Genomic DNA, 14,721 nt, shown 5'->3' with positions numbered 1-14,721 from the left:
TCCTTGCTCTTATTGTCTAATGATTTTTCTTTTCTTCTCTCGTCAATTGGTGATATGGCGTCCAGGTCATCTAACGTAACGGTCATTCCAAGGCCAATGACCGTGAATATGTGGAGTCTTTTATGTTCATTTTCATTTTCATTTTCCTGTTTTCTATTTGATTTTCTCATTTGTTCTTTCGAAGACAACGTGCCAGCCCGATGTGTATTATCATGGCTTTGATGTCTTATGAGTGATGACCTGTACTTCTGGTATGGCAGTGTAATAATCTATTTCTACTTTATTCTTTATTCTTTATTCTTTATTCTTATTCTTTATTCTTTATTCTTTCCACTTATCTGTCTTTTACAGTTTATTTCTTGGCCCTCGGCTAGAATTGTAAGACTTCTCTTTTTATAAGAATCAAATTGGTTTATCCCTCAAGAGCTTCTCGGGTACAGCTCCGGATATTACACCAGCTACCTCTTCAAGGTAATCTGTTTGAACTCAGCAGTGGTGTCCCTGATGGCTACTTCAACAGGAAGTCGCTCCATTGAACTGGCCCCATAGAAGCCATGCAAACCCTGCACCCTGTCTAATACGAATTTCGCATCTCCTGGAGCAGCAATAGGCCCACCGTGACACAGCACAATGATATCTTTATTGATCCTCACCGCTGCATCCCGCATTGCCTGGATCTCCACAACACATTGTTCCAACGTCTTTCCAGTCTTCGCCCCAATCAGGCCAGAAGTAGTCAGACCCATATGTGCCACCAGGATATCCGCCCCGGCCTTCGTCATAGCCTCGGCATCCTCGACGTTGAAAGCATATGGCGTCGTCAGAATATCCAACTCAGCTGCCTGCCGCACCATCTCCACCTCTTTACAATACCCCATCCCGGTCTCCTCCAAGTTGGCCCGGAAGTTGCCATCGACTAGTCCCACCGTGGGGAAATTCTGCACCCCGGCAAATCCCAATTCCCGCAGTTGCTTCAGAAACCGCGGGATATCCTTGAATGGGTCTGTACCGCAAACGCCCGCAATCACGGGAATATTCTGAACGATAGGGATGACTTCGGCGGCCATTTCAACCACTACCTCGTTGGCGTTGCTGTACGGCATTAGTCCTGCGAGACTTCCGCACCCCGCCATGCGGAAGCGACCGCTATTGTATATGATGACTAGGTCTGCGCCTCCGGCCTCGACCGATTTTGCGGAAAGACCGATGCCTTATGGTGGATTATCAGTCAAACTGATAGACAGAGGCAACCGAAAGGAACAGGTGACGTCAAGTACATACCGGCTCCGGCTCCAACAATGGGTTTCCCGTCTTCAATTTGACGGCGTAGATGGGCGAGGATTTCGCTACGGGAGGTAGGTGGCGCCATAGTAAGAAAATGGAGGTTTGTAGTTTGATCAATTGTTCATACAGATCAAAATGGGAGGGATCTTCCCAATTATATGATTCATCGCGGGGCGGACTTAATGGAGCGCGGATGCGGACGGCGGAGAGAAATACACAAAGCGCGGAGACCGCGGACATAAACGTAGGGATCACTCTCATTACTGACAGCAAATCATTGAGAAATGGATTCTCAAACGCCCCAGATTAAGGCTAAGGAGTCCGTCAATACATTAAATAATAGAGGATGAATAAGCTATCATCCTACAAACCCATGTATATAGGAGACGAGGACTAATTTACTTGGACTGCCAGTCAACAAATAAGAAGTCCATCATATGATGTCATATATTAATTTTATGCAATTGCTAATTCAATAGATACCAATCGGCAAGGATCAAGATATACTTCCCATCGCATTCATAATCAGATCCCACTGATCCCAATCCATGTCCATTGGATTAATCCATTGCTGTGGCTCGATTTGACGAACCAGACCGGGAAAGCCGACATTCTCCAAGGTGAATGCGTGGCCATTACTAAGGTCCGCGGGCTGGCTGATGGGATTCATCTGTCTATTTGACTTGGGGCCCTGTGAAACTGAATTCGGCAATCCATCCGGTACCAGGGCCGAGGTAGTCATCCACCTGCTAGATCTAGAGAGTTGTCCGTCAGTTCTCATTAAGACGTATGTCACGCGCGCTAGGCAACTTACAGTATCTGGCCGAGAATCGTTGCTGTCCGGGTGCACAGCTGACTTTGCGCCTTTGACGCCTCGAGTCGAGCATGGCATTCGTGAAGCAGTCGCACCTCGTTCAATGTACATGGTTTTTGGGGCTCTATAGAAAGGGCAAGCACCAAGACGAACGCGGCGTGGAAAGCGTGGAAAGCGCCTCGGCCACGGATGTACCAGTAGAAGGGCATGAACTGGGGCAGTCCGTGGAAGTCTGCATGTAGTTCTAAGACGCGCTGTGCACTTTTCATGCAGCGATGCTTCGACCAGCTATGTTGTGGTAGACAAAAGGTTTCTTCATTCAGTATATTACTGTGGAGAATAAGAACTAGGTGATGGGAAAAACTGAGCAGCAGATTGGTATGAACAACCGATGAGCTGTCCCCAAGCATCGAGGCGTAACTCTGCTCTAGTGGGTCTAAATCGGCTTGGATGGCCGCGTCCAGGCGTTGGAGGGTTGTCGGATCGTCCGGCCGTGCAGCCAGAACAGGATTACAGATCTCGGAGGATATCTGAAAAAGGCGCGATTTTCGAACCAGATATGAGACAGGTTTGATGCCTACTGAGGTTGCAATGGGTGCTGGTTGTCCCTGTACGATGTCCTCATCCCACACCTCGGCTGGGGGCAGAACACGCGACGAGAACACTGACTGGTATATATCAAGTCCTGTGATGGCCATATTTTGGTTACAGAGCAGCATGGTCAGGCCTAGCCAACAGCGGCGACGCTCTTCGATTTCGACAATATCCAGGGAAAACGTGGCCGGGTCAACGTGACAACCGATCGACAGCGCCAGATGGTGAACCAAACCCAGAAGAGTCCATGTTTGGCCATGACTATGGTGGATCCCATATATAAGGTTCAGTAGAGCCTGTAGTGTTGAGATGTTGTGTCGCCAGAGATAGCGATCTGCTTCGAGGCATTTCATCGCCGCGGTGTAATACCGCTCTGAGAGTTCCGTGACTCGATCCCAAGGGGTATGTTTGCGGCTGAGAGTCTTAAGAAGGAGGCTGTCATTTTCCAGTGCGAGAACAGCCGTGCCTAAGATAGTAAATAGGAGAGCAAGCCATGCTAGGGAGGCGTGATCTGGATCCTTGGAAAACTGATGATACCGTTCGTGAAACGTAGGGCTATGTAAGATAGGAAAGAGCTTTTCTCTGTTAATTTTCAGTTAACCTGATAATAGCGGGAGCTAGAAAACCTACAGGTGCAATCGAATGGAAATAGAGATCCTTTAACTGGTTGCAATACTCCGTCGGTGGGAGCTTTGCTAAGAGATTAGGTCTGTTTTCAGCATCATGTTCACCAAAAGGATATGGACCGCTGGGCGTGTCAATCATGGCGCTCTCCTGGCTTAGAAATGGGCTCTCTTGAGTTGCTCGACTGAAAATTCGCCGGCCGGAGGTAACGGGGAGGAATCGGACGTGTCCTGAAGTGGATGGGATGAGGGTGCCCGTTGTAAACGTTGTCACTGGTCCTAATCTCCGGGTCTCTTGTACCTCTGAATCCAATTGAGGAAAATTGAGCGGAGGTGGTGTTGTTTCTGGCTGCTGGTTCTTTGCATGCAACAGCTGCTCTAGCTTTTCTATCCGAGCTACCAGATCCGCATCTGGTTCTCCGGCGAGACCTTGATAACGTGGTTGGAGAGGGGTCTCAGAGGACGATGAGCGATTTTCCAGTGGGCGAGCTTGTGGCTGAGACTGCTGCGGCTGGCGTTGTGAGGATTTTCTCCTGGTACTATAGACACATTGCTCTAGAGGGACACGGCGTCGTATACAAGTGCCGCAAGCGGGGCCATTTCGGGGACATCGGATCTTGCGAACACGGCACGGCTCACAAGAAATCGGAAGACGCTGGCGTGGATGGTGCGCGGACATAGTCATACGCACTAATATATAGCCAAGGATATATAATATGCTTGCGGCTTGGCTGGACGAGGTCGCAGTCGAGGACGGAGATATACGGAGAAGGCGGGATTGAGTTCCACTTTGTTTTCTCCGCGCTTTGCCACCAAATGATTCTAACGTGAGGACCTAAACACGCATCTGTCACAGTTAAGTTAAATCCTAGACATAGTCAGGTCATTCAATAAATTTCCTATAATCTTCCACCAGCTCATTCACCATGCCACATATCATCCTTCTGGGGACCCTTGACACCAAGCGTGCAGAAATTCTATATCTCTACAACCAGCTACAGCATATTGCCACCCGCTTCTCGACGCCCCTAGAGATTACCTTGATTGACTGTGGCCGTCAAGCCATTACCGACGATGCCATCACCATAAGTCACACCGACCTGATATCCAAGTATGCATCCGGCGACAGCACGGATCTATTGACCCAGCCCCGGGGACAAGTGATTGAACTCCTCATCAGCTGCGTCAGTAAGTGTGTCACCGAATTACTGCGAACTACAGAGGTTCACGGAATCATTGGTGCTGGGGGTAGTGGAGGAACCAGTCTGATCACCGCCGTAATGAGGAACGCTGCACCTCTTGGCCTCCCTAAACTAGTCGTCAGCACAGTCGCGTCCGGGGATACAGGACCGATGGTAGGCGAATGCGATATCACATTGATGTACTCGATCGTGGACATCGCGGGCACAAATCGGCTCCTCCGCGAAGTGCTGGGGAATGCAGCTGGCGCCATTTTTGGCATGGCATCCACATATCAACATAGGCTGGATGAACGCCGGACCCGAAGTGTGCAGGATAAACAGCGAGAAGAGAAGAAAATTCGAGTCGGTATTACCATGTTCGGGGTGACCACCCCGTGTGTGGATCGTGTGAGACGTCACTTGGAAGAGAACTATTCTGTAGAGGTCTACGTTTTTCATGCGACTGGCCATGGGGGAAAGGCTATGGAACGATTGGTGGAGGACGGCTGTCTAGACGCCATCTTGGACATCACAACGACGGAGATCTGCGACCTCATTGCCGGTGGGACTATGAGCTGCGAAACCAGCCGCCTAGAGATGACACTGAAGCGCGGAATACCCAATATCATTTCCATTGGAGCCACGGATATGGTCAATTTTGGTCCAGTCGACACTGTGCCACGCCAATACCGTGATCGCAAGTTGCTAGTCCATAATCCGAGTGTGACCCTGATGCGAACCTCTGCAGCCGAATGTCGAGAAGTCGGGGATTTCCTTCTCGACAAACTAAACCGGTTTGCCCAGAACCAAAGTATGGTTGAGGTGTGGCTTCCTAGGGGAGGAGTGAGTATCATTGGGACGGTAGGGTCGGAATTTGCCGATGCCGACGCTGATGCCGCCCTTGCCGACACTCTACGCTCCGGGCTAAAGGGCAGCAAAATCCGAGTGGTATCGGATGAGCGAGATATAAATGACGATGGATTTGCACTAGACATTGCGGATCGGCTTATGGCTCTCGTGGCGAAGCATTCTTGCAGTGTCATAGCGAGCTAGACAAGTCTGTCGTTAGTTATCAGACAAGCAGTGTATGCAGTGGCTAGGAATTTGAATTTATCTATCGATTGCTAGCTCGACACCGACATGATCTGTCCAACTTTCACCTGCGAAAGCCTAGGCTGCTGTCAAAATCTTGTATCAGACCTGTTATTCAGCTGATTCAAGAATAGGTGAAGTATGAAGAACCTCAACCTTCTGCTTGTTCCTTTGCCTTTACATTTGCTCTCATTTTATACTAAGTTGTACGGAGTAGTTAACTACAGGTGATTGAATTTTATAGTTGTGCTGACCTCATCCACCCTGTTTTAGGAAAAGCCTCCTGGGCTGTCCCATGGAATTCAAACAGCCAGAGTCTCATCTGCAGCCTTGGAGGGACCTCGGGATTTCTCTTTGTATTGAATTCTTTCTTTTTTCTTGTTGTACACTTTAGAAAAAACTGGACTCGTTCCCACTTCCTATTTAAATCCGAATTCAAGACTTTCTTGTCTTTGTTTCTTCCAGGAATGTTCCACTCTGGCTTTGCCACCCGCGTCATCCCCCAAACCTGAGCTGCAGCGCTGTCGACTATGCCGATGTCGATTTCCCCATGATCATCCGCGCTAGTAAGATCGTATGGAAAGCTGGGTATCGCTATCCTACATGCTGCGAGTCTTAACACTGTTTGCGTTGGCCTAGCTCCATTGGTTGATGGGTGGGCTGCTGAAAAATTAACCTCCGCTTCAGTGCAGTTGCTCTGTACCGGAGATATCCAACATCAATCGCAACCCAATTATTGGCGCTGTCACAATGGCTCCGCCCATGATCCCAACACCTGGCATAGCGGCCTCCCGACCGCCTCGTTCCTCGCATTCGTCTAGCCGTCCACAGCACAGCGATTATCCACCCGACGCTGATAACAACGCTAGCTATGGCCCAATGGGCGGCGGTCGGGCTCCAGGGACTAGTAGTCCGGTACCCGTCTCGGAGACCACGCCAGCCAACAAGACCCGCTTCATCCCCCCCGCTGATTATGCTGCTGGCAAACCCTCCAAGTCCTCCAAACGCAAAAAGAACCGCAATCGCAAACGTCGCAATCGACACCAGTCTTTTATTCCACCTAGCCGGGAGGAATCTCATGATATTCCTGGGGAGACTTCGGATGCTGGAGGTGTTAGAGATTCAATGGAGGCCGATCGGCCAACCTCGAGGGACAAGTCGTTCTTCAAATTGGGACGCAATCTGAGTAACACAAGCTTGGAGAGCGATGCGTTGTTAGACCATCGGTAAGATCTCGTGATATTGAGCGATCTCGGAGCTTGAGATAGATACTAATTTTTCTTGCCGAACAGGGACCAACCTTTGATGCGACCTCGTCGTGACAGTCGCGTTGCATCGTCATTCCGGCCGAGCTCCCTAACATCCAATGTCTTCCGATCGAACGATGGGCAATCTCGCAGCACCCCGAGGGGAGGACGGGGCCAACAACATCACAGTGGTGATAGTGACGAAGAGGATGCCAATGATCGGACCCCATTGATGCGGCCAGTTTCCAGTCACACGCCCGGCAATAATTGGTATGGAACGGACAATCGCCCGAATTTGTTCTCCTCACGTGCTCGACAGTACTCTACTCGAACTATGTCCTCCGGATGTTCACCAAAGGATGATCGCAGCCCACTCTATTCTCCCACTGTGGAGCGAGACTACGATGTCAACAACCCGCCGTCCATTCCCGGGTCCCCAAAGCTGGGCCCGGAGATGAATTATGACGATGCCGTGGTAACAGGAGCTGATTGGGACTTCTCGTTAGCTCGGACAATGGAGAATCACAGGGAGTCTATGAACGCCTTGAACGACACGCTGATCGACATAGACGGGAATGGATTGCACTCACATTCTGCACCATCCTCTTCGCCTGGGTCGCCGCTTCTCTCTCCCCACCAAGAATTACGGCGGCGCCGGACCGTGACATTACCAGCACAGGAAGATGTATGCTTCCCCACCGAAACGATATCCGAATTGGGAGACGAGGGAGCGAGACAAATTCCTGATGAAGCCGGCGAACGTCGACGGCGTAGACACCGGCGATGGCCCGATCTCTCCGCCCTGGAAGAATGGAGCCGTGAGGAAAAAGAGGAGCGCAATGGAGACAATCGAGTCAAAAGGATCAGTGAGCCTATGCTCATCGCAGGCCGATTGCGCCCTCAGTATACAGGATGGCGACGTGAAGAGGATGAGGCGCCTTATCGGTTCACATATTTCAACGAGGAATTTCCGAGCACCATTCATGCTCAAACCATCTCCGAGCTGGTACAGCCAGGTGGTAGCTTCCGCGATTTGTTTATTCCAGATCCTCCCGAATTGGAAGATTCGTCTGAAGACGAGGACTCGGAAGAGGAATCTTTTATGGAGCATGCAGCTCTCAATCACTCAACCAATCCCGCCAACAAGCCAATATATCACACAGACAATCAAAGTCAAGGGCAAGGCCATCAAACGAGCGTTAATCCTTGTATGACACCTCAGACCGTTGTTCCCAACGGAAGAACTGCAAATGACCCTATGACTGGCAATGCTCCTCCGGTCAGAGGACCCTCGCGTTTATCTGTCATCAGCGAAGGACACCCAGACTCCCACCGTGAGCTCTCGCCCGCACCTTCCAACACCCCTTTTAGCAAAACCCCCAATCCGAAACCTAAACGCTACGGTCCACGGCCGACTTTCTGGCTAGATGTCCTCTCCCCGACAGATGCAGAGATGCGTACGATTGCCAAAGCTTTTGGGATTCACGCATTGACGACAGAGGACATTATGATGCAAGAAGCTCGAGAGAAAGTCGAGTTATTTCGCAGCTACTATTTCGTCAACTACCGTACTTTTGAGCAGGATACCAACAGCGAGGACTATCTCGAGCCAGTGAACATGTATGTGGTAGTTTTCCGCGAAGGCGTGATCTCCTTCCATTTTTCGCAAACACCTCACCCAGCCAATGTTCGGCGTCGTATCCGCCAACTGATGGATTACCTGATCCTCAGCTCAGACTGGATTTCATACGCACTGATTGATGACATTACCGATGTCTTCGGTCCGCTGATTCAAGCGATTGAAAATGAGGTCGATGAGATCGACGAGATGATCATGAAAATGCACTCTGCCAACAAGGAGGTGTCGTCCAATGACAGTGTGCTTCCTTCATTCGCACCAGGAGATATGCTGCGGCGAGTGGGAGAATGCCGCAAGAAGGTCATGGGGCTGTACCGACTTCTCAGCAACAAGGCCGATGTAGTCAAGGGCTTTTCCAAGCGTTGCAATGAGCAGTGGGAGGTTGCCCCCAAGTCGGAGATTGGCCTGTACCTCGGTGACATTCAGGATCACATCATGACGATGACTGGTAACCTAACGCACTACGAAACGTAAGTTTCTTACCTATATTTAAGGCTGGTCTTCCCAAACGTTGGAGAAGTCGCTGACTGTGTCGTCCAGAATCCTTTCCCGCGCACACTCCAATTATTTGGCGCAGATCAACATCCTCATGAACGAGCGTCAGGAACATACTGCCGATGTCCTGGGTAAGCTGACTGTTCTTGGTACGATTGTCCTACCGATGAACATCATCTGCGGCATGTGGGGGATGAACGTGAAGGTACCGGGTCAGGAAATCGATAGCCTTACATGGTTCTGGTGCAGTATGTATTTCCTTTTCTTTGCCAGATGATTTGCTAATACTTCATAGTTACCGCCGGACTATGCGTATTTGCATTTGTATCTGTTTGGACTGCTAAAAGAGTCTACAAAATTGTATAGACATATGATGTGTCCCCATGTTAGTTTCTACATCTCAGTCGATTGGATCGATACCCTATATTTTGGTTTGGTTATTTGCTTGTTGATTTTGGGGACCGGGGGGGTTCCTTCTTGGTCTCGGGCTCGGGCTCTGAGTAATCGGCTTGTCGGTTCTTGGATTTGATATACGATGCATGTGTTGCTCTTTGCTGCATTTGGGAGGTTCTCAGATATATATAGGATGGACATAACTGTATATTACTTGGAATTGTTCCCTCGGACGACTCTAGTAATCTATATCGACAATAGGTTATCCCGTTTTGGTAGCGTTTAGGATTCATTGTCTTTTTGGTAGGAACAAAGATAATAAGGAACCCCTCGAAGCGACCCTAAATATAGACAACCTGAATAACACTCAACTGTTCGACTCCAAAGAAACAAAAACAGTTTTATCTTCACTGTTGTAGTGAAGATTGTACACCCAAAGGGCGAGGCTGTAGCGTGATCAAGCCATTGTATTTCCCTTACATGAGTCATTAATTATTCCCTGCACGCTGCACGTTTTATTTCCATTAATTACCATTAATTACCATTTATTACAATTCCCGGCGTCACCCACTGGTCATCAACCTCGAGAATACAAAACCCCAGTGACGTTTCTGTTCGATTCATCCTCGTTCCCTATTTCACCTTTCAATCCTCCCTCTCTTCTCTGCTTTTCAATCACATTCACTCTCTTTCCCGAGATTCTTCTACTGGATTCTAGACTATCCGTGTGCTTCCCTGCAGTGACCCCTCCCTTCTTGACGTGGACCACGATCATTGGCCTTTGCCACAAACCTGACCCTCTCTGTCAGCCACTTTTCACCGAGGTTTTGGTCACCGACTTCTCCTGCACATTTGGCAGCCCAGCCGCCACGCCAGAACGCGTAAAACCAGTCAAGCCAAAACGTTGAGCCGGATCGGCGGGTCACTTTTCGCCCTAAATCCGCCAACCAGATCTTGTCATCTTCAATTCCTTCGTTCTAGGCCTTCCTTTTACCCTTCCCGGCAACAAAGCAAAACAGCACAAGTGATGTGTGTGCTCTTTGCGCTACCCTGACCGGCCCACTTGCTATTCTAAACAATATCCATCACCCCTGCACCTGCTGCAGCCATTTTTTTCGCTTGTGCGTTTCTGTACAGAACCCAATTTCTGGCAACAGCATGTGGTCATCGGCTATTCGTTCTGCTGGACCCTCACATGTGTAACGACCCATATTCTGTGCAACATCTTATTCAATCCTCGTGATATCTCATTCGCCCTTACCAGCAACAACTCAACTTCTTCGCCGTCGAGCTTTCCCTGCCTGCGTGCCGTGCCTTGCTTTTTCTGCTTACCCGAGCCCTGTCTCTGCCCAACTGTCTGGCTACCTCTCGGGTCTCCTGACTTGTCTACGTTGTGTCGGCCCATTCTGACACGACAAGGACTATGGCTGCGGAGTCCGAGAGGCCGCCTCACCTTAGCGGCACCTCTGGTCTATCCAGAGGCCCGAAGGATGCAGAGCCGGCGTCAGACCCTGTGCATCGATCGGCCAGTGAAGGTGGCATGATGGAACGGTCCATCGTCACATCCCAGGCTCAACCCATGTCTCAGGTGCCCAAGCTTCTTTCCAATCCTACCCCTTTCGCTCCCACGTCTACCACCAACTCCGCTGCTTCCTCCCGCGAACCCTCCCCGGTCCGACGCTCCTCACGTACCTACAATCCTTCCTCGCCCAGCCGGGTATCTTTACACTCGCGAAAGACCAGTCAAGACCAGTCAAGTCCGACCCGACACTCTAACGCTTTAACATCTGGCCCACCTACAAACTCATCAACCCCGAATATTCAACGTTCATCCTCTTCTCCTGTCAGATCCCTTGTTCTCTCGGCTCCTACCGACTCGCCAGCCAATGTTCCTGGTCCGGATAAGTCCAATATGCCATCATGGGCCGCGAACCGTCGCACAGATCTGGATTCGACCCTTCCGAATACTTCGCACAAACGATCTTCATTGCCATTGGAGGATTTCACACCCAAGCAGGACCGAAACACAACCCGGACTGTGGCTAGAGGCGTCAGTGGGCAAGGGTCCTCACTAGAAACCGTCGAGGAGATGGCAAGCAATCCCTCTACCCCATCCAGTGAGACTTCTATCAAGCCTGTAATCGCGGAGGAGTCACGATTGCACCGGATCGATGAAGACCCAACTCCACCTGCTCCGCATCAAACTTTGGGCAGTGGCAGTGACAGTGGTGAGAATCGAAGTTCGGAATCAAAGGAGGAGGCTCGTCCACAGGCGTCTGGTGCGGCCAAAACACCCAAAACTCTCATGTCACAGCGATCAACAACATCACTCAGTGCTGGTGCTCGCGGAAAGCCTGCCGACGGCTCAGTTCGCAACATGATTGTGGAAACAGAGACCGTTAGTTCGATACCGCAGGTCTCAATGGGAGTGGGAAATGGTGAGCGAGGCAATGCCTCGCGTGCAGACCAGGGTACACTTCGCATGAAACCTTCCAATGAGACGATTCGTCCGCGCAAAGAAAAGAAAAAGATTCGTCGACCCAATACCCTCCTTACGACTGGCCCCGTAACAAGCAAAGCAGACATTTTCGAGGCTCGAGTGGCCAATGCAGTGGATGAGGCTGATGTTTCGGACTCCGACGAGACCTTCGTTTACGACTCAAACCCGCCTGATCCGTACCCTTCGCGACCACCCCGGTATCACTCTCGAACTCCTAGTGCGACCTCTATGGCGAGTCAAGCGGACCAGTTGGGTAGTCGTACCCGAGGGTTGCGGGATGCTTCTCACGGCGTGACAGGCAAACGCAGCATGAAGTTTACCAACGCCAATCCCTACAACAACAGCAGCATAGATGGCGATGGGGTCGAAGCCGATATGGCTTCGCGCTCTTCTAGAACGGATGGGAGTGGAACCATCACTCCCCGGCATCACAATTTGGGTCGCCTTCATGGACGCAACGGCGTGCATCCAAATCTTTTCGATAACGACAGTACACACTCGCACGGTCAATCTCAAAAGTCTCCACGCCATTTCATCGGGAATAGCTATAGGCATTCGCGTCACAGCAATACCCGGCTGTCTCCCAACCACAGAACTATCAGCGGTGCCAAGAACAGCAGCGAGTTTCATGGGTATGACTACGAGGCAGAGGGTGCGGATGACGAACGCACACCGTTGGTAGGTACACCGCGTACACTCCATAGTCGGAGTGGTCGACGGCCCAACAGTGCAAGCCTGCGACAGATGGAGTACATGGCGCACCGGGAACGCGGACTTTTCGCTCGATTCGGCTCCTGCGCTATTATCTTCCTTATGTTGTTGATTGTCGCTGGAGGAGCTACATCATTCATCATTGCGGCAACCCAACCCCTTCTAGATGTCCAGGTCATTGCGATTCAAAACGTGCTGGCTTCGGAACAGGAAATCATGTTAGATTTGAACGTGCAAGCTGTCAATCCGAACTTGTTCCCTGTGACCATTGACGACACCGATGTCAACATATTCGCAAAAAGTCGATATGTTGGAACCGACAAGTTTTGGCGTGAGCATGATGATCTGGATAATGTCCCACGCGTGGAGCAAAGCCGACGTCGCTGGCAGCTGTCACAAGCTGTGAAGTGCCTGGGCAATATGGACTGTATCAAGAAAGCCATGCCTAGCTTCTCTGGCCCGCACGTCACCGGCGGAGTGGACAAGGGCACCGATCCCCCAACCGATCCAGAAGGCGATCCGCGATCTATGTTGCTTGGCCGCGTGTTCCACTTCGATTCCCCGCTATCTTTCGAATCATCTCCTTGGAATCATTTGACTTCCAGTTCCAAGGGACAGATACGTCTAGGCCGGCCAGGAAACAAAACCGAGGCTGGAGGTACAGAGCGCTGGGAGCGAATCCTCCAACACCCGTTTGAATTGACTGTACGCGGCATCATCAAATACCAGCTCCCACTCAGCTCCCGCTACCTCTCGGCATCTATCAGCTCCAGCATCAAGGTGGTGCCCGATACCGGTGACAACGATCCGGAGCAAATACCTCCAAACAACGGTACAGTGCAGATTTCTGTACCACAAAGAAGTGCACAATCCATTCGCCTTCCACTCGATACTCGTTCCACCGCATCGGAGGATTCGAGACGACCTTTCACGGCATAACAAATTTAGCGATAGATCGATATCATTGACTTACGACAGCCTATTTCGTGTTAATTATTTTTTTTTTTACTTCTTTTTATTCTTCATGTAACGCGACGAAAAGCAAAGAGCCTATTGCCTTTGGCGGCCCACTCTGTATACATTATACAGATACGCAGTATGGCCTCTATCTTCCCTTCAGACTTCATCCCGCAGTATACCCCGTTTGCAATTTCCGTCTTTTTGTGCTCGCAAGCCTTGGACAACTTCTATCATGGATCAACTCTGTCTAGGTCTCGTCTTCCCTTTCTATCTTATCTTTTATCTTCGAAAAAAAAAAAAAGCTATTTCGGAAATGGCTCTCTTGTGTTGGTCACTTCCTTCGTTGGAATGGATGCATGCCCTTCCTCCATCCATTCCTTACATGGCAGCCGGCCTTACCCGGTATTACTGGAGGTTCTTTTCCATGTCTATTCTTCCTAGTGCGAAGCATGCTGTATCTGTACTATCTGTCTGGTTTCTGACTGATCTCAGAATTGGTCTTGTGTTATGTATCTCTTTGTACGGCGGGCGGGACTTTGAGAAAGACATTTTTCGCTATTAGCTCAGTCTTCGAATATGAGACGGGTTGGGGCTTTATTAATTTCGTTTCATATTATTACAGGGTTCCGCATCTGTATTTCTTTTTGTTCATGTCCCTTGTAAAAATGGATATGTATATCCTTTGATTTTGGATACATAACTATACTAATTGGTTAAAAGAACAGATATGTTCGGTGTATATAGTTCAACTTGTCTTCTGATTTGGCCCATGACATCCATGGATTCATTTGCACACGCTGTGCAAGATCTAGTTCTACCTAGTTTATGCAGCTCCCCTATAATTTTACTTCAAAGGATCCGTACCAAAAAGAATTTTCGAAGTATGACCTATATTATCTTATGAAAAAAAAGCAATAAGGAATGCTCTATCTGAACACATATACACATCATAAATCATTATCATCGGCGGCAGGCATCATTCATAACTTTGTGACCAACAAGATTGAGCATAAAACGTCAAGGATAAAAAACACCAAGGATAAAGAAGATAAAGAGCCAAAGAGATGTGGTTAATGTTAAAAATAAACTTAACCAAGGCAAAAAAAATCCACCTACTGCAGAAGAACTAGACATAAGGTCAAAGGAATAGACGGGGACAAAGTGGGATAAATGAAACATCACACAGCG

At 49.6% G+C, this 14,721-nt stretch overlaps 6 protein-coding genes across 6 annotated transcripts; 3 read left to right on the top strand and 3 right to left on the bottom strand.

The window, feature by feature from the left end:
* Nucleotides 1–458: 458 nt before the first annotated feature.
* Nucleotides 459–1,369, bottom strand: N7518_008338 (TIM-barrel enzyme family protein; the record flags this gene model as incomplete). The annotated part of the gene is made up of 2 exons (XM_057189265.1): nt 459–1,210; nt 1,282–1,369. The coding sequence occupies 2 exons, from the start codon at nt 1,367–1,369 to the stop codon at nt 459–461; spliced, it is 840 nt and encodes a 279-aa protein (XP_057040968.1).
* Nucleotides 1,370–1,780: 411 nt separating this feature from the next.
* N7518_008337 (fungal specific transcription factor domain-containing protein) lies at nt 1,781–3,915 on the bottom strand (the record flags this gene model as incomplete). Its single annotated transcript, XM_057189264.1, has 4 exons — nt 1,781–2,039; nt 2,099–3,267; nt 3,323–3,826; nt 3,895–3,915. The coding sequence occupies 4 exons, from the start codon at nt 3,913–3,915 to the stop codon at nt 1,781–1,783; spliced, it is 1,953 nt and encodes a 650-aa protein (XP_057040967.1).
* Nucleotides 3,916–4,241: 326 nt separating this feature from the next.
* On the top strand, nt 4,242–5,549 carry N7518_008336 (Tm-1-like ATP-binding domain-containing protein; the record flags this gene model as incomplete). Its single annotated transcript, XM_057189263.1, has 1 exon — nt 4,242–5,549. The coding sequence occupies one exon, from the start codon at nt 4,242–4,244 to the stop codon at nt 5,547–5,549; it is 1,308 nt and encodes a 435-aa protein (XP_057040966.1).
* A 789-nt stretch (nt 5,550–6,338) lies between these two features.
* Nucleotides 6,339–9,335, top strand: N7518_008335 (magnesium transporter CorA family protein; the record flags this gene model as incomplete). Its single annotated transcript, XM_057189262.1, has 4 exons — nt 6,339–6,814; nt 6,881–8,944; nt 9,015–9,217; nt 9,265–9,335. The coding sequence occupies 4 exons, from the start codon at nt 6,339–6,341 to the stop codon at nt 9,333–9,335; spliced, it is 2,814 nt and encodes a 937-aa protein (XP_057040965.1).
* A 1,112-nt stretch (nt 9,336–10,447) lies between these two features.
* Nucleotides 10,448–10,767, bottom strand: N7518_008334 (uncharacterized protein; the record flags this gene model as incomplete). The annotated part of the gene is made up of 2 exons (XM_057189261.1): nt 10,448–10,576; nt 10,624–10,767. The coding sequence occupies 2 exons, from the start codon at nt 10,765–10,767 to the stop codon at nt 10,448–10,450; spliced, it is 273 nt and encodes a 90-aa protein (XP_057040964.1).
* An 18-nt stretch (nt 10,768–10,785) lies between these two features.
* N7518_008333 (putative phospholipid metabolism enzyme regulator) lies at nt 10,786–13,512 on the top strand (the record flags this gene model as incomplete). Its single annotated transcript, XM_057189260.1, has 1 exon — nt 10,786–13,512. The coding sequence occupies one exon, from the start codon at nt 10,786–10,788 to the stop codon at nt 13,510–13,512; it is 2,727 nt and encodes a 908-aa protein (XP_057040963.1).
* Nucleotides 13,513–14,721: the final 1,209 nt, after the last annotated feature.

This window comes from Penicillium psychrosexuale, assembly GCF_028828465.1.
Source record: "Penicillium psychrosexuale strain IBT 29551 chromosome Unknown utg000004l, whole genome shotgun sequence".
Lineage (NCBI taxonomy): Eukaryota > Fungi > Ascomycota > Eurotiomycetes > Eurotiales > Aspergillaceae > Penicillium > Penicillium psychrosexuale.
This window is presented reverse-complemented; position numbering and strand designations above follow the sequence as displayed.